This window comes from Marmota monax, unplaced genomic scaffold (genome assembly GCF_021218885.2).
Source record: "Marmota monax isolate L192 unplaced genomic scaffold, Marmota_monax_Labrador192_F-V1.1 WCK01_AAM20220418_F8-fsc00250, whole genome shotgun sequence".
Lineage (NCBI taxonomy): Eukaryota > Metazoa > Chordata > Mammalia > Rodentia > Sciuridae > Marmota > Marmota monax.
In genome coordinates, this window is record NW_026693876.1 from 1,013,739 (window position 1) to 1,033,358 (window position 19,620).

The 19,620-nt window shown below is 36.8% G+C and overlaps 1 protein-coding gene across 2 annotated transcripts in view; it reads right to left on the reverse strand.

Moving 5' to 3' along the window:
• Hmcn1 (hemicentin 1) overlaps positions 1 to 19,620 on the reverse strand; it is a 390,873-nt gene that overhangs the window by 280,855 nt on the left and 90,398 nt on the right. For both annotated transcript variants that reach the window (XM_046462680.2, XM_046462681.2), the window contains exons 2-4: positions 13,860 to 13,930; positions 2,969 to 3,127; positions 1,831 to 1,953 (exon numbers count right to left, since the gene is read on the reverse strand). In XM_046462680.2, the coding sequence (XP_046318636.1) occupies positions 1,831 to 1,953; positions 2,969 to 3,127; positions 13,860 to 13,930 (353 nt within the window). The remainder of the gene's footprint in view (positions 1 to 1,830; positions 1,954 to 2,968; positions 3,128 to 13,859; positions 13,931 to 19,620) is intronic.

Here is a 19,620-nt window from a genome sequence, read left to right on the forward strand (position 1 = left end):
AAAGCTTAGCATTTTCCCAGTTGAAGACAATATTTTTAATTTTTAGTGACACAATTTTTCCTGGGTGTGTATAAATAAGTGGAATCACAGTTACAGGACACATGTTTTTTTTTCCCTTTTCTTTGGGACCCATCTACTAATAAAGTCCTATAGTTCTCCTCACAGTTTCACCTAACTTCTTCCAATCTCAATGTTGTGTCTGACCTCTCATCAACTGGTCCAAGCAACTGTTCTTTCAAAAGCCCTAGGTGTTGGCCATGAGTCTTTTTACCTCTTCTCCAATACTGTCTGCTAAAAACCATCGTGTCCACTGGACATGATATCTGCTGGTTCCAACACCCCATCTGTCTCCAGTGAACATTATTGTCACTTTCAATCCAGAACCTCACCAAACCCTAAGGGTTGTAACTCAAAATTTCTTATGTCCCACTTCCTGCTGGTGATCCTGACTATACCCCAGGGTCTTACAGAATTTAAAGCTTAAAAACTCTGACCAGCAACCTTTCCTTCATTTGTTTAAGCAAGATATAGGTGACGACACATAAAACCCAATCCCTGAGAGTCCTGAACTCTTTTCTGATATCTTCTCAGGTTTCCAAATCCTCATTCAAAAATGTATGCATACTAACTGCTAAAGGGACCCCTTGTAGTCATTAGACCTGCCCAGGCATTTCTGAGTCACTAAAGGGGACATAACATGGACTCAAACCATAAATCTCTCAAAAGCTGTTTCTTCCAAGAAAACTCTTTTTAGATTAAAGTAACTCTCTAGGCTTATATACTTCAATATTTGGGGGAAAAATGTTTTTGTTAAACTGTTGGCTCTAGTAATTTGTAAGTCCTTAACATTGGAAAGACATTATAGGTTTTATTGCAAGGACACTATAAATTTTATTATCAAACACTTAGATTCTATTAGTTCCACTATGATGTAATAAGAACTCTTCAACTATAAGAGAACTCCATTTCATTCAAGACACAAGGGAATCTGTCATGAAATTAATAGACCTTGTAAAGATAGAGTCACTGCATCAATTAAATGTGAATTGTGTCCATTTAAAACTTTATCTTTGTACTGGTATGTTCCTGGAAACTTTAATGGGAGCCAAATAAATAAATTAACAGGCAAATAAAATATTATTATCATGAGCGAGGCCAAGGCAACATAAAGAAGGAAATCTTGACAATTAGACCTACCTCAAAGACGTTTAAGAAAATATTAGGGTTTTCTTAATATGAGTTACAAATTTTATTACCATTTTGTTGTTGTTACACAATATCTTTATTTATTTATTGTTATGTGGTGCTAAGGATCAAACCCAGTTCCTCACACGTGCAAGGCAGGCACTCTACAGCTGAGCTATAGCCCCAGCCCACCAAACATTTTTGATAACTATTTACTCAGTTATAGTTCTGACTTTTAATGTTAGATGCCAAACCTCATTAGAATTTTGTTCAATAATTAACTTTTTCACATCCTACTTCAATAACTAGTCAAGCCTCACTTTACCGGTTATCCAAAGTTCATTCATTAGAAACACAAATTGACCTTATTAAGCAATAAAAACTACAAACATCTCTGATTAAAACTAAATTAATATTAAATACATGTATGCTTAAATCTAAAAATGTGTTGCTATAGCATAATGCAATCTAGAAATTAATATTAGATAAATCTGTTCCTCCACATTAGTTCAAGGATATTATTGACTGGTGTATGGTTTAGGAGTAAATCCTATTAGTTAAAACAGGTTTTGGAATCAATGAGGCCAAACTAACCGAGTTGGGTAAAGTAGCTGGCAATAAGTAGACCTACTTTATTGAACTGACCTCATTAACTTGTTTTTTGTCCAGATGGAACACTTGACCAGAACTTGTAGAGGCGATTTCTTCATACACTTTATATCCAATATGACTCCTGTCATCACAATCTCCAGTGAGCACAAATACCACCTGTGGTTTTAAAAAAAAAAAAAAAAGTTTAATGGGCTTTATACTTATTGAGCACTTATTATGTGTTAATATATTGCTAGGCAAGTGGGATTCTTAATCACTCTGTTTAACAGTGAACCTATACGGGAGCAGAATTATTTACATTTCAGAAATACAGGCTAAAAGCAATGGAAATGAATGTGAGACCATGACTGTGCAAGATTGCATAACAGCCTCAGTTCCTCACCCCTCCCTGTACCCATTCACCCTGCCAAAGGATTCTGAAGTCCCTTTCACTAAAGAGGTAGAGTTTATTTTGTCATCTCTGGGTCTAAGCTTAGTCACTTGTCTTGCTTTGTCCAAAAGCAAGAAACAAAAGGGATATTCTGCAGGTTCTGAACTTCAACTCAAAACGCCTTATGCATTTCCACTTGATCTCTAGTGTTTCTGCCATGGCTATGAGAAGGGCATGACTAAACTAACCTACTGTCCTCAGAAAGAGGCTAAGAAACCTGTGAGGCAAAGCCAATTCACCCCCAAGTCCCACTTAGACAGGCCAAACCCGAACACGTCCAGACTCACAGTGGGCGAGTCTAGCCTAGATGAAGAGAGCTCTGCTAACATCTGAGAAATAAATGCGTATTGTTTTAAACCACAAGTATTAAAACGGTTCGTTATTATGGCAAGAACTGATACAATGAATAACTAACATGGGCCAGATTCCACATAGGAGGTGACATTAAAAATCCAGGCCTTTTTTATGTCAAGGCTGCATTTTTGTCAGTTTTAAGATAACAATCACCTTCCTTCCTTACTCCCCAATCCCTTCTTCTCTGTATTCAAATACAAGACATTCAAATGCTCTCTATACATCTCACATTCCCATTAAGGTTTAAATTAAATGACACATTCAAAGAGTTCATTTATGGGGAGAGATTGTTGTAATTATTGCTATTTGGCACACAGGGGAGAACAGGGAGGATACATGCCCCTTCTGTGGTGTGTTCAGAAGGGTCTGGAGTGGATCCCTACTCACCTGGGACTGCTTCTGTTGGATAAGCTGTAGCACCTCATGGGTGAGCCGGTAATCTTTGGACCGTGCATCAGTGAAAACATAGATGAAGGAGCCAGGAAGAGAAATTTCCAAGGCAATTTTTATGGCTCCAATACTCATTTCTGGACAATCACCACCACCCTGTTGAGCAGAAAGAAAAGCCTAATTAGTTCATCGGCTGAGGAAAAAAAAAAGACAGGTGTTTTAGTGTTTAATTTTTATTACTCTTTGATTCTTTACATACATCCATGAGATAAGTATCGTTTTTAGCACAGTTCACTAACAGAACACTAAATCACAGAAGTTCTTCCCAAGGTCCCAAAATGAGTAAATGAAGGAGCAGAGATGGAATTCAACTCTGCCTGACCCGATGGTTCACACTCCAGTAATCCCCAGCATCAACTTCTATTCCACAAGCAAGTGGCTTAAGACACTCTAAAATTCCCATTCTTCTGGACACCCACAGAATACTATTCCTCCCTGTACTGCAGCATTTGATGAACTGTGCTATCATTCATGCTTTCTCCCACTGGACTCCTGTTCCTTAAAGAACTTAATAGGTGTTCCAATGTTGTTAATGAATGAACAGATACATAAAGGAACAGGGAGTAAATGGTGAATGTCACTGTGCAAAGTAATCTTGGCACAATCTAGGCACACCTACTGTATTGAGCCTCACTGTTATTCATGCCCAGCCCCTCCCATTTCAAGCCACACCATCTCCTAAAGCCATAAAAATATGTACATGCACACAAACGTAGGGTATGGTGAAGACAAACTGCATAATGTACAGAATTAGACAGTTTCCTAAGTGTATTAGGAAAGGTCTGACTTGATGAACCTTGTGTTTATCTTTGAACCCTGAAATACAACTAATCAATATCAGTAGGCACATTCTTGGCCAGTCTTCTGATATGCATTTTATCTTTATAATTCTTCTGAGAGCTACAATGTGCTAGGTTGCCAAAGCTACTTCAGATATAAAGGGGAAAAAAAAAGTACTGGAAAACTAAACAAACCAAATCAGAAGTTTGTGAACTTTTATAGTAAATGTTGCTCCTGGAATTTGGGGGGGAAAAAAGTAATCTCAGAGTTACACTTATAATTGTAGTCAAAAAATGAATTCCTGGAAAGCAAGATTAAATAAATAAAAATGAGTAGAAATCCTATCGATCGAAGGAGTAATAAAACAGATTACCATGCTTCGTTTTAAAATGTAAGACAGGGTAGGAGAGGAACTGCAATAAATTGAACCTTTAAGCTCTGAGACGTTAAGAGAAAAACAAAGTCCCTGTTCAAACCTTAAGTGAAGATGATCATCAAATGAAGGATCTGGGAACCAGGAATGCCCTTCACAAGGGGCTGCTGTCCCGTGCCTCTTCTAATCTGCCCACTGCAATTCTATGCTCATCTTAACTTTCATAGAACTGTTTTTTTTTTAAATGCATATATATATATATATATTTTCAGTTGTAGATTGACACAATACCTTTATTTTATTTATTAATTTGGAACTGTTTTTTATTCCATTTGTTTTCCAGATAAACCTAACACTATGAAATCAAAATATGAAACTTCTTTGGTGGGCTCACGTCCAACTGCAGAACTTTCATTGGCATTCCAACATTCTTATTCTAACGTAAGCGACTCCTACTGAATTTTGAACCTAGTTTCTAAGTTAGATTACAATTATTTCATGTGGAATACCCATGCTGGAATGTCTTATTTGTGTCATCTGTCTTGTTACCTATAAAACTGAGGTGTGAAACTCAGTTGCAGGCTGAACAAACTTTTACAACCCTGGGTTCTCTTTCTTAAAATACAGTTGGCAACTCTATGATCAAGAAAACACAATATACATGTGGAAACCATTAAGTTACATTGAATCTGATTTAAAGTTGTGTCCAAAGCAAGTATGAAATAAATCAGAACAATTGTAGCTCGTCAGCGACATGTGCTGGCCTTCATCACTTGTAGAAAATATGGTAGGGGTGTCCTGAGAGACAATGAGAATTCCACAGAGCTCAGGCTTCAAGTCCCTCCCAGGCAACATACCATGCTCCCCTTTGCTACACAGTGATCACCAAATAAGCTTGAAGAAGGTGGACTCAAAATTCAAGCCTCAAACTGCTGACCTCGATTTCAGTTGCATTATAGGTAACAATCAAAACAATTTCCAAGTTTTCCAGTTATCATTTGCCAGTGAGAAGAGTTTAACTCTTCAGCAACTGATCTTTCAACTCCCTGGAATTTCTCTGGTAGAACTTTGCTGGGTCCACATAAGAAATTCAGTTTACTTCAATTTGAATATCCACAAAGAATATCTTATGTATGAGGCACTCAATATCTGCAGTAGATCAGAAAATGATGTGCCTTAATACTTTAAAAATTTCAAAAGCTTCGTGGTTCACATGAATTATAACGACATTAATAGTCCTAAACAAAAATTGATGAAATAAAATCTAGATCATCCAGAAAAAGGAGACTATTTATACAACAGATTAATGAAGATTATTAAAAATCAACATGTATGTAGAAAGAGACTTGGTTTAAAAGGATATATGTGGAAGCTGGGCACAGTGGCACACGCCTGTAATCCCAGCACCTGGGGGGCTGATGCAGGAGGATCACAAGTTCAAAGCCAGCCTCAGCAAAAGCAAGGTGCTAAGCAACTCAGTGAGACCCTGTCTCTAAATAAAATACAAAATAGGGCTGGGGGTATGACTTAGTGGCCAACTGCCCCAAAGTTCAATCCCTGGTACCCCCCCAAAATAAAAGTTTATATGAGGGAAGCTGGGGGACTTAGCGGACAATTAGACCACTATTCAGTACTGTGATCTGCCTGCCAAAGAAAGATGTAAGAGCCTCCAATATCCCCCAAGGACCCCCCACATTGCTCCAGGGGAAACCTCAGGTATCTTCTGGTGACAGGCCAGAATTCAGATCTCTAGCTAGTGTTATTTAGGTCTAGGGTATTGACAGCTCTCTGGAAGGGATTCAGACATCTGACAGGGTAATCAGATGAATGATATTCAAAGTCAATTCTAATACTAAAATCTCCACAATGATTCTTGAAATTATTTTCAAGACACAAGAATAAAAAAGATAACTTATAGCAGAATGGCCATTTTAACGAACAACCGGGGACTGAAACATAGCACATTATATTCCATGCATGTCTGATTATGTAAAAATGAATCCCAGTATTATATGTAACAATAATGCACTAATAAAAACATTAAAAATAAAATAGAAAAAAAATTTTGGAGAACTGGGCTGGGGATGTGGTGCAGTGGTAAAGTGCTTGCCTAGCATGTATCAGGCCCTGAGTTCCATCCCTTACACTGACAAAAAAAGAAAATTTTGGAGAACTGCTTCTGACAATTTGGACTTTAAAGAAACTCTTTAATTTTCCTTCGTATCTATTTTGTTGAAAACAACATTTATAGTTTTCTCCAGGATTTAGATCTTGAAATAGTATCCCAAGGAAACACTTTGAACTCCTCCCACATCATCACCTAAAATCAGACAGATCAGATACAGTATTGTGGGGAACACAGCACTCCTGTGGTTGGGTAAGTAGGATGGGTGGAGTGAATTCAGGCTTCATAAGCCTGTGGATGTTATTTTGTCACAGGAACCTGCAATATTTACTCTTCAGTGAGTCATGTATTTACCCTTAAGGAAATTCTCTTGTTTATAGGCACACTTTGAAAAGAAAATCCCGGATTTTCCCATTATAGTCCACACCCACCTCATTCTACACACCTGTGCATTTTGCTTTGAAAAAGCAATGTAACAGAATACCCTTTTAAACTTTTTATCCTTTTGAGATTCACACAAAAGATGCTTAAGAAATCAGGGAATGATTTGCTTCTGGGTAGGACACCAGGATGGCTAGGTGGAAAGAGTCAAACTTTCCCACTTCTGTCCTTCACTCCTGTAACTCAGGCTCCTTTGAGGACAAAGGGTTATTTGTCCTTCAGGAAACTCAGTCTAGCAAAAGCTCTGACAGAAAATTTCAGCAACAAACCAGTTACAATAGGTCCAAAGAAGTTGCCATTATATAATAAAAATAATAAAGACACTACCTACCAATTCACCTACAGTATGCACACCGTCTTCAGTCTCTTAAAATGCATCTTGTTCTTGTATCTCCCAAAAGTGGATGTGAGATCACTCTTTCAATAAGTTCACCATACTAGTTAGTAAGAACATGTGCTAAGCAAAGGGAGTGACTTTCTATTAGCAATTACTTTTGTCATTTGCTGCTCAATTGCAGGTACACCAATTACTCAAAGTGATTGGGAGATGGAAGTAAAAATAGTTAACTGATTAAGATAAATTTGCCAGGCACGGTGGCACATGCCTATAATCCCAGCAGCTTAGGTGGCTGAGGCAGGAGGATTGTTGAGTTCAAATCCAGACTCAACAAAAGTGAGGCTCCTAAGCAACTCATTGGGACTCTGACTCTAAATAAAATACAAAATAGGGCTGGTGATGTGGCTCAGGAGTGAGTGTCCCTCAGTTCAATCCCCAGTAGCATCCCCCCCCCAAAAAAAGAAACAAATTCATTGTATTGAGGATAAATCCAGCCCTAGAACCACATCTGTCTTTAATTATTTACTTTTCTGCTTTGAAGTAAAATACAAAGAGAAATCATAAAAATAAATAATCTTAATTTGATTAGATTAATAAGGTTACATAAAATAATATTTAGAAGGAATGTAGAAGAGCAATAAAGACAGTGGCTTTGGCAGTAAATGCCCCAAGGTGGTTTTGTGTGTGTGTGTGTGTGTGTGTGTGTGTGTGTGTGTGAGAGAGAGAGAGAGAGAGAGACAGAGACAGAGAGAGAGACAGAGAGAGAGACAGAGAGACAGAGACAGAGAGAGAGAGAGAGAGAGAGAGATCTGCTTTGCCATTTGACAATTTTATGACCCAAGTAAGATATGTTATCTAACACCTTAGCACTTGAGTTTCCTCATTTGTAGAAAGGAAGAGTCCTGCGTGTGTGTGAACTGAAAGAAATACTTTCAAACATTTGCAAAACCTTTCACAAAGCACTTGCCTATAACTATTGCTCATTTATGGCATAAATACTTGGAGATTACTTCTCTTGAAATATCTTTATAATACTAGAGTTAGTAGTAGTAGTAGTAGTAATAAAGTGCATTTATGAAGCCCACACTTAGGACCAGACACCCTTCTATTATTCTTAAAGTTCTTACATGTATTATTAGTAAGACTCCTTATCATACTTCCTGCCCTAAATTAAATAAATACAGACCACTTCTCTTTACAGTATAAACATGCTCAGATATAAAATATGTATGTTTATAGACATATAACATTTATATGTACTTCAAAATATAAATTTATGTCAAATGCACATTCTAAAAACTTAAATGTAACAAAAACTGCTTTTTTTTAAAGTTGAATCATGTTCACCACCAAACAGCACAAACAGCTATACTGTATATTTACATCTATGCTGACATAGATGCCTACTTTTTTTTATTCTTTTTTTCTTCTTTTCTTTCTTTATTTGGTAACTTTTTTCCAATGATTAAAAAAAAAGCATACTTTTACATAGAAGCATAATTTAGAATACTAGAGGGCTGGGGATGCAGCTTAGAGGTAGACCACATGCCTAGCATGCATGAGGCCCTGGGGTCAAGCCTTAGAACAGTAAAGAAAAAAAAATCAGGGGCTTGGACTGCAGCTAAGTGATAGGGTGCTTGCCTGGCACTCACGAGGCACTGGGTTCGATCCTCAGCACCACATGGAAAGAAATCAAATAAAGGTATTGTGTTCATCTACAACTAAAAAAACAAAAATAATTTTTTTTAAAAAAATCAGTCTTAGCATACTAGAAATTACGTAAAGTGTATCCAAATTGGCATAGTAAATTATTCTTCTAAAATCAGTATTATCTTGTTCTCATCTTGCTAACCGTCTTCACCTATCCAGCCATCATATTTATTTATTTATTAATTCATTCATTCTAATCAGTTATATGTGACGGCAGAATGCTCTTCAATTCTTGGTATACAAACGGAACACAATTTTCTACTTCTTGGTTGTACACAAAGTAGAGTCACACCATTCATGCAATCATACATGTACCTAGGGTAATGATGTCTCACGATTTCCATCATTTTTCCTATCCCCATACACTCCATGGTCTGTACCCAAAGAACTTAAAAACAGCATACCACAGGGACACTGCCACATCAACATTTATAGCAGCACAATTCACAACAGCCAAACTATGGAACCAACCTAGATGCCCTTCAATAGATGGATTTAAAAAATGGTATATACACAGCCATCACATTTCATATTCTCCTTGCACGGTGAATTCTAGTATAAGCTGCTCTCCCACAGAGAAACCCACCTCCCCAACCTAAGTTGGCTGCCCATAAGCCTGTTTATTATTTTCTGTTAAGCAACAACTGGACCCCATCCTTACCTTCTTGACTCTTCTTGTTATATAGCTGTTCCACATACATTTAGTCTTATTCCTGGTCTTTTTTTTTTTTTTAAGTCTATTTCATTAAAATCTTTTTACGAAAGAATTAAATTGTGTGTAAATGTTTTCAGTTTGGGGGATCAACCATCTGTATAAAAGTTATCACCGTAATCACATTATTGTAGAAAAATCCTGGGTTTTATTATTGATTTGCTTATTTATTTACTCATTTTCCCTTTTCAAGTGTTTGACTAATGTGCTTTTTTGTTCTTTAGAACATCTGGATAAAATGCTTGAAGGCTTATCAGTGCCAATACCATTTTCTGAAAATCAACAAGCATTATAGTTTCTTGTAAAGAATGTGACCAAGGCGAGACTTCACACTACATGTTTATGAGCATACTAATTCCCAAAGCTCTGTGTGATTTGAACACCATTTGTTGTCATTTGTCTTTCATTCTTGTCCCCAGAGAGAAAGTTCATTTGCTTTTCAAGTTACTTCTCTGTATTCCAGATGAAAGCCGATGAAGGAAAATGAAGTCAATGTAATACAATTAATGATTTAAGTATAGTGGTTTTTGCTAAATTTTTTTTGAAAGTTTTTAATTATGTTTTTTTCAATTCCTTATCTCTGTAAGCAAAAAATAGCTGAGCCCCTTGTAATGTTAATAGTCAAGTGTTTCATTTATATCAAGCCAAGTTCACTTTTTTTCAAAGCTAGTGTAAGTGAGTGTTTTAAAATGTTTTTTAAATCAAATTCATTTCAATGGCATAACAACCCTTGCTGCTCTTAATATCAGCGACTTTGAGAGTGTTACTAAAAATGGTGGAAGGGAAACTGAGGAAGGGTCAGAAATTACACACACAACATTAAAATTTTATGAAATGTGTAAAGTTTAGTTTTTGATATTGATTTATAAAACTTAATTGCTTTTCAAGTTACTTCTCTGTATTCTCTAATAAAATATTATCTCAAAAGCAAGCAATGAAAAAATCAGTACACTAGGTTATTGTAGCTTACAGGTTTTTTATAGCTGACTCTTTAAATTTTTATTTGTTCTTTTTAGTTATACATGACAGTAGAATGTATTTTGACATATACATACATGGAGCATAACTTTCCATTCTTGTGGTTGTACACGGTGTGGAATTACACTGATCATGTATTCATATATGAACATGGGAAAGTTATGCCTGATTCATCCTACTGTCTTTCCCTTTCCCATCCCCTCTTCCTTTCCCCTATTTCCCCCGTCCAATCCAGTGAACCTCCACTCCCCACCATCACCAACCATTGTGAGCCAGCATCCACATATCAGAGAAGTCTTTTTTTTTATTAGCTTATTTCACTTAGCATGATAATCTCCAGTTCTATCCATTCACTGCTAAATCCCATAATTTCTTCTCTAAGGCTAAGTAATATTCCATCGAGTATATGTACCACATTTTCTTTACCCATTCATCTGTCGAAGGGCACTTAGGTTGGTTCCAAAGCTTAGCTATTGTGAATTGAACTGCTATAAACACTGATGTGTCCATGTCACTATAGTATTCTGATTTGAAGTCCTTTGGGTATAAGTCAAGGAGTGAGATAACTGGATCAAATATGGTGGTTCCATTCCAAGTTTTCTAAGGAATCTCCATACTGCTTTTCAGAATAGTTGCACCAATTTGCAGTCCCCCCAGCAATGTATGAGTGTACCTTTTCCCCCACTTCTTCGCCATCATTTATTGTTACATGTATTATCCGATTCTTTCTTAATGAATTTTTGTCACTGATTTTTAAAAAGAATAACTTACTAGAAATTTTGAAAGTAAAAACACGTCTATGGTAGCCCCAAATGCCAATAATAGGGCCCAATATTGAATGAAGAGGAAAAGCAAATATGTGATTTATTGTCCATATTGTTGTTCTAATTAAGCTTCCTCTTCAATCTCATGAAGAGGAGGAGGAGGAGAAGGAGGGGGAAGAAGGGAAAAGAAGGGGAGGGAGGAGGAATAAGGGGAAAGAGGAGGAGAAAAAAGAAGAGGAAGAGGATGGAGAAGGAGAAAGCAAAGGAAACCAAACTCATTAGGCCCAGCTAATACAGAGGAAACTGGGAGATATGGGCACAAGCTTTCATCCCAGGGGAGAAGAAAGAAAAATTATGGTTTTGAACAGAGATGAAATTGCACAGCCCTCTAGACTGGCTGTATCAGATTCAATCCCAGAGGTGTTGGGAGAGCTCCGAGAAGGGAGTCCATGGTGAGTCAGGAATCGGGGTCCTTCTCCCTGGGACAAACAGAGCACTGCAAATCCTGCAGCAGAAGACAGGAAATCAGGGAGTGCCAGTGCCGGGTCTCACTGGGAATGCAGGTATTTTCATTCTGGCCAGATTTTCAGGAATAGTCTCATAGAGGAGAAAAAAATGAATGAATACAGTAAATCCCTCCCTGAGATTCTACCGACTAGAAATCTCCACTACTTGGCTCTTCTCAATCTCTATAAGGCAATGAAAACATTAGGTTTTTAAAGTAGAATTGAACCACCAAGTCAAGTCTCAATTATATTTGACATAGCTTTGATGTTAAAGGGTACTTTTCAAAGAAGCGCCCTCAAATGGCATTTCTTTATTCAACAGTGGTTTAAAGTATACCAATTCATTCCCAGGTGGAGCAGAGACAAATGAGAGCTACAGAGCTCTTGCCACCGGGAACTCACAGCAGAATACAGGAACATAAACAGACACCTCGGAAAATGCAGTTTTGATTTCCATGATCCATGTACAAGATAAAAAAAAAATTAAAAAAAACCATAGAAATTTCTATTTTTTAAGAATCTGGATATGCAAAGTGGCAAGGAATTTGCTTTATGGAGGAAGAAAAAAGTGAATAACAAATAAGTGGCAAGATATTGACTTACAAGAGAATGACATGGCAGAAGAGAAAGGAAATGGAGCATTGATGGAGGAAACATTTTCTGAAGAAATTCAGGAAAAGAAAAAAGTCAAGGGTCATTGCATAAATCAACATACAGATTTATTAACTGCAATTCAGTTCACGATATGATTTATAAATAGACACATGCACAAAACAGAGTCACCACTGAATACATACTGGGAATACCAAATTTTGGGTTTCACACTTCATTCCCCAACTAAGTTCCTACTGTGCACAGTTCCTCATCAAGTCATCCACCTCACAGTGAAACCAATCAAAGTTTTATACCTCCAACTCTGATATGAACTCTTAAATTATTGAGTGAATATACCAGAATGTACAAACTACCACAAAGTGAGTCCATTCTACTCATCAGGCATTTTATTTCAGGATTTAATGATGAGCTGGGTCAGACACAATCTTTCAATGTGAAACCCCAACTGCTCTTTGATAGAGGTAGTGAGATACAGCCAAGCCTGAAGGGTAAGGCAGCGTTCTCTGAGGAATGATATTCAAGACGAGATTATCAGTGTAAGATATTAAACTCAGTTAAGGGATCAAGGACAGGAACTTCCTATGTTAGTAGACAGCATGAGCCAAACTCTCAGGAAAAGACGGGTGGGGATGTAGACATAGGGAGATTCTATGCAAGTCCCTGGAGGAGGATTGCAGAGCCCAGTGGACAGAGTGGCGCGAGATGGGCTGAGAGGGAGGCATATCTCAGGTCACTCAGAAACACGGGAAGAATTTGATGAGGTACAGGAAAGGGGACAAGTGGATGACAGTAGTAGACGAAATGATCAGAGATGCATATTGAGATCCTTTAGTTTACAGATTAGAGAAAGTTCTGGAAAACAAAAACAAGAGGAAATGCAAGAACATCACTTAGATGCTTTTCTCTGTTAGTTTAGACTAATGACATAGTTACTGGATTAGGATGGTGTCAACAGAAATGAAGAGAAGTCAATAGACTTAAGAAATTCGGAAAGGTAAAAAAAAAAAGACAATGATGATTTGGAGGGGAGAGGTAAGTGAGGGATATCTATATTCTGTTTTTAGAATAGTATTGGAACAAATGTTATTCTTATTCTCTAACAACCAAATTATATTCACAGCCAAAAATCTCAATGGTCAACTAACAGCATAGAATATCAAAATTTCCTTAGTTAAGCCATTCATATTTTGGGGGGCAGGATTATTAACTGTTCCTTATCTCATCTAGAGCAGAGGTCAACTAATATCTTCTATAAGGGGGCCAAACAGCTACTCAACTCTGTCTTAGATAATACATAAGTGACACCATTCTCTTTATTCCAAAATCTTATTGTTCAATTCATTCTGGACACTGGCAGAAAAATGAAGTGGTATTTCATCCCTTAAAAACCAACAATTTACTTCTTTCAGATTTAAAAAATATGGAAAGTCAGCCAAACATGCATGGTTTTCCATTCCCCCAAGAAGAAATTGAAGGCAAGCACTCACCTGAACATAGAGTTCTCTGAGCTCATATTGAAATTTCTTGGGATCTGTGGTAATTGTCACTGGGCCAATTTCTGTAAAAATAAAATGAAAGATCAATAAATATTAATTGACAGCATTAATTAAGACTTTACTGTGTTTGCCAATATCTTTTCACTGTGTACTACATATTACTGATTAACGGCACATAATTAGCAAAATATCAAAGACTCTTTCTCAATTTATACCTACCAAAGAATAACTTATCATTCACCCTGTGGTATGCATACCTAAAAGAGTGGACTTTTTAACCTGTGGAGTCAAAAATGTCACAGGGCAAAGAACCACAGGCTCCCAGTGGGGGTTCCTCCTTACTCTCCCCAGTCAATCATTATTTACTGAGCACATACTTTGTCATTAGAATCTAAATGAAACACTTATTCACCCTCTAATTTAGTTTTCCCAACTATAAATTGTAGGTTTGTCTGCAGTTTTTTGTAAGTCTAAATTAGTTCATAAAAAACATTTTAATGCTACCCAAAGGAAAAAAGTGAACACTCATTGCCTATCCCATAGTGTTCTTAAGAATTTGAAGAGACATTAAATGTATGAGGACATTAAAAGTACAAGAGATAGTCCTATAACTCCTTTTCCAAATGCCAAGATGGCTGGGTGTCACTATCACCATTCTACACTGGTTTAGATAATGATTGCCTTTAAGGCTGGGCCACTTTCATGACCGTCCTGATATACTATATACACCACTGCTTCAGAGAACAGATCAGGCTTCAGCCTTCCTTGGAGAGTCAGGACTTAAATCATTAGTCAGTTCCAGAGAAAGAACTCAGATTCCATTTGGGTTAAGATAGAGATATAGATAAATATACATATATTGATATACACATATATTATTCATATTATTTGGGGACTGAATACAGCATATCTGGAGTAAAGATTTTAATCCCCCAAACTTATTTTTTTATAAAAAAAAAAACTTTTAAAAACAGATAATCTGGAAGTGGCCTTTTATGAGTATCAATTACTTTCCCCAGAAAGCATCCATATACTGAAGTGACGGTATTAAAATTCATCTGGGTATCATGTGTACCGACATGTTTAAATTCCCAGGGTAGATGAGAAGTTTTCTATTTTATGTCAGAGATAGAGCTGGCATCCAAAATTATAATGTGCAACTAAAACACCAACATACAAAAGATACTTCACATTTAATTTTTACAAACTCTTTCTAGCTTCAAAGACATACTGCTAGAAAAGGATTTTCTAACTTCAAAGAACAATAATTAATTAGCCAGGCTTTCTATAACATGCTACATATGGTACAAAAACAGACTGTAGGATTTTAAAAATAAATGAGGTAAACTGGAAAGAAGGCACAATTTGTCTGCCATTACTCATGTGATTTTTCTTAGAAATTACATGATAAAAATGCCTCAGTCCTTCACCAGAGATTAGACACCTTGCAGTTTGCAAAAAGAATGGAGAGGTGATTGGATAAACCATGTGCAAATGCAAACATCTGCATTCCATACCAAGCAGAACCGTCATTAGCCATGGCCTGAGTGTATGGAAAATGAGAGAAGCCTACTCCCTCAAGACTAAACAAAGGCATACTTTGCAAAGGAATGCGAAACAGTGATGAACACGCCAGACAGTTACACCCTGACATATAAGTTGTCAGCAGCACTGTCAAGCCAATCTTCTATGTTCCTCCATGGCTTAATACTGAAATAATCCTAGAATTTAAAACTCAAGAAGTAGGAAGGAATACAAAGAATGCCAGGAAACAAAAAACAATTGTATAAGAATAGAGTTTAGACATGCAACAATAATCCCTGTAATGATAAACAAAAGGGCTCTGGATACATACTTTTTCTTCAAGAGTGGGATCAAAGGATGCTAATAAGAGGACTGATTAGTCTTCATTTTACTCAACCAGAGACTCTCAACTAGACACTTCTTTTCAGCACAGATAGGAAATCTCTCTTAAAGCTCATTAACAAACTTTTTTTTTTGCAAACCACATGGAACAGCTGAGATACATCTTTTATCAGTTAAGAGAAATACTCAGGTGAGGTAACAGCTTGCCAAAGCTGCTAACACTCCAGTTGTAAGCATTCTTTCCACCTTTAAAAAAAAAATGAATGATAGGACTATGGGGCAAAAATCAGTCACCCTCCTTATCAGGTCTTGCCTCCATTCCAGTCTTTCTCTTCATTCAACGAGCCCTGTGCCAGTTATGTCATTAGCAATTTCCTCTTCCCTTCCTTTCTGCTCACGCTAGTTTCATCCATTGCCAAGCTTTTGATGACATTCAGCAGGTAAAACTTTGTCCTCACTTCTTGCCTGAACACAGGCCTCTACTGCTTGTAAAATTAAAAGAGAACTCTCAAAGGCAATCCAAAGTCTCTCTTCTCTTTATCCAAACTCCAAAATTGGTTAATACCCCTTACTATGAAGCTACTGCACCCCCTCACCATACCCATTGCTATCTCTATTGTATTTCATCTTCTCATGCACCGCTCAGTCTAAAAGAGGTAGGATTTAAATCGGGCTTTTCAGTGTCTTGTCTCTACCTCATTTTAATGTAAAATTGATAACAGTGCCCATAATAAAAGCATGGGAAGAATAAACATGCATGATAATAATGCTCTCTGCATTCATTATTCAGCATATTTTATACAGTGGTTTACTAAGAAAATCCACCCAACCAAAAATAAACAAAACAACCATCAATCTCCAAATAGAATCATAGAGCTAGAAGGGGCATTAAAAATCATTTGGTTTAATCCCCATATTCTACAGACAAGAACATCTGAGGTCCAGAGAAAATGAAATTGAAAAACTTTGGTGGTGAAGAAAGAGGTAAAGATAACTAACATTTTCTACACTGTGAAACCTAGGCATCTTACAAATATTCCCACTTTTCCAAGATCTCCATTCTATGAATGAATATATCACTAACTTTCACCTCCTTTCCTTTGGACCATATGTACGTTGGGCCATATGCAGAGTTCCCAATTTAAGGCAAACAATACTCATAGGTCACTATTATTGTAAACCTGGATATTTTCTTTAATAGACTAAAGAAAATTATCCCTCTTGCCTAGTGCTTACTATAATTAAACATGCAATGAAAACTTTTGGAAAATTCCTTCTCACATGTATTCAGTCAACATACATGGAACACCTATTAGATGTGGTTGCCACCAGTACCTTAAAGATAACACAGACCCTGCCCTCGAAGTCTCCACAGTCTGAAGGAGAAAATAAAAATGCAGATATGTAATGACACTACCACGTAATGAGGGCAGAAACAGCATGGAAAAGGTTGTATGGGACCACTAATGAATACTTTTCTTCTCCAGAAATAAAGGGATATTTCAAAAAAGAAGTGAAGTTCAGGGTTTCAAATTAGAGAACCAAATTCTTTATTCTGGCTACTTTCTTTAAAAAAACACTATACTTCAACTAAGTTCTGTAACAAGTTACAACCTGTAGCTATCTATGTATACAGGTATTTTATTTATTTTTGATCAGTGCTTTATAGATATTAAGGTAGAATTTCTGTGGTATATTTATACATGCACACAATGTGATTTTGTCAAATTCATTTCACATTTCTTCCCCTTTATCATTCTACACTTTCCCCCCAAACTCTTTCTTCCACTTCATTGATTTTTTTCCTCTATTCTTATGATCATGACCACCCCCGCCCTTTTCCCTTACTTTGCTCTAGCTTCTGCATATCAGAGAAAACATTCAACCCCTTCCAAGTCTGGCTTATTTCATTTAGCATAATCTCCAGTTTCACTCATTTACCAGCAAATGCAAAAAGTTCATTCTTCTTTGTGCCCGAGTGAAACTCCATTGTGTGTGTGTGTGTGTGTGTGTGTGTGTGTGTGTGTATATGTATACATCATAATGTGGGGTATATGTGTGTCTAATTTATATATATATATATTATAAAATCACATTTTCTCAATCTGTTCATCTATTGACAGGCACCTGGGCTGGTTCCACAACTGGACTATTGTGAGTTGTGCTGCTATAAACATTGATGTAGCTGTACTCTGAAAAGCAATATAAAGATTCCTCAAAAATTAGGAATAAAACCACCACAGGACCCAGCTATCCCACACCTTGATATGTAGTTTTAAAAGTCACAAGTGTACTCTGTAACATACAATGGATCCCTTGAGTCTTACAACAGCCTCACAAAGTAGACGGATAGCAGCAGCTTAGGTGATGGCAGCTGTCCCGTCTAAGGGCTACACACCATGTGCCTGCAACAGGACACAGCATCCACCACATGATTCATACGATCACCCCACTGCACTGATATCCACTGTCACTGCTTTCAGGGGATGAACTCGGTGTACATCTAGTTGGCCCAAGAAGAGGAGGAAGGGGGAGAGGGAAAAGAGTAAAGGTTATACTCAGGCCTTCATATCCTCAATTTCTTACACTGTCACCACATCGTGGAACCTCCAGGATAGACCTGAAGGCCATGCTACCAGATCAGGGAGGATACCAATCAATCCAATAAGAATTTCTTAGTTTTCTAAGTGACCAGAGTATCTTCTTTTCTACTTTAAGGTAGAAAAGTTATTGGTTTAGTAGTAAGTTATTGGTTTAGTAGTAAGTTATTGATATAGGTCATTAATATTTCAACTTTCCACATAGATTTTTAAAAACAAAAAAAAATGCCAAGGTAACATACATTATTAAAAACATAAGAAATATGTCACACTTCAGATGATGACTTTTGGTTTTTAAAAAAATAACCGTCTGAAACTGAAAAGGTCTTTCCCCTTTTCAATAACTTTGTTATTCTGTTTCCTAGGGATTTATCAGATGGGTTGGATTTATTTCCAGCACCTCAGCCATTGTTCTCTTAATCTGAGTTGCTGGATTGTACTTGAGAAAATAATGGAAAGAAATTCACAATGTAATATTTCCTTTCACTGCTTCATTTGGCAAGATCAATATCCAACTCCTTACTTCCTTTTCCTTTCCACGAACAGATTTCTGCTCCTTATAGTTTTTCCATTTTACTAAAAGTGATTTCTTGATAATAAAGAATTTTGTTCCACTATTCAAAGAGATTACCATTCAAACAACTATTCACTGCTTTTTTCTGGGGCTCTGCATGGTTTGATAACAGCTTTCACAATTTTTGTTCTTTCTTTAAAAACACTGTTCTTGTCTTCATGTTGATAGATACACATAAGTATGTGAAACTAATGACTATTTGCAAGGCATTATAAGAGAATCCAAAATACATATATCAGAAGGCCTGTTATAATAGAAGTTGAAGAGTAGTTGGAAACTTAAAACAAGTTAAATGAATCTTGACCTTCTATCTGCAACAGATCAAGTGATACACATACAGAAGGAGGACGAATTTTATAGAAGACGGCCTCTGAGTTGTAGGGAATATACAAGGAAGCTAACCAGGAAAGATCCAGGTATGAACCAGGCAGAGAACACCAGATGAATAGAAGCTAACAAAAAAGCAAAGAAATTCCAGGCATTGAAACATGATCTTCTCAAAATCCCTTTCATGAGCTGAAACTCAGCATGTTCCACTTACTAAAAATTCTACTCTTGACCAATTTAATACAAATCAACTCTAACCTCTTTGTGTACAAAGATGTTAGTGTAAGTATACAACTATATTCAAAGCATTAAAGCTGTTTTCTATATGAAAAAATAAGTTATGTTTCCTGCTTTGGGATGCTACAGAAAATCAGATTAATAATTT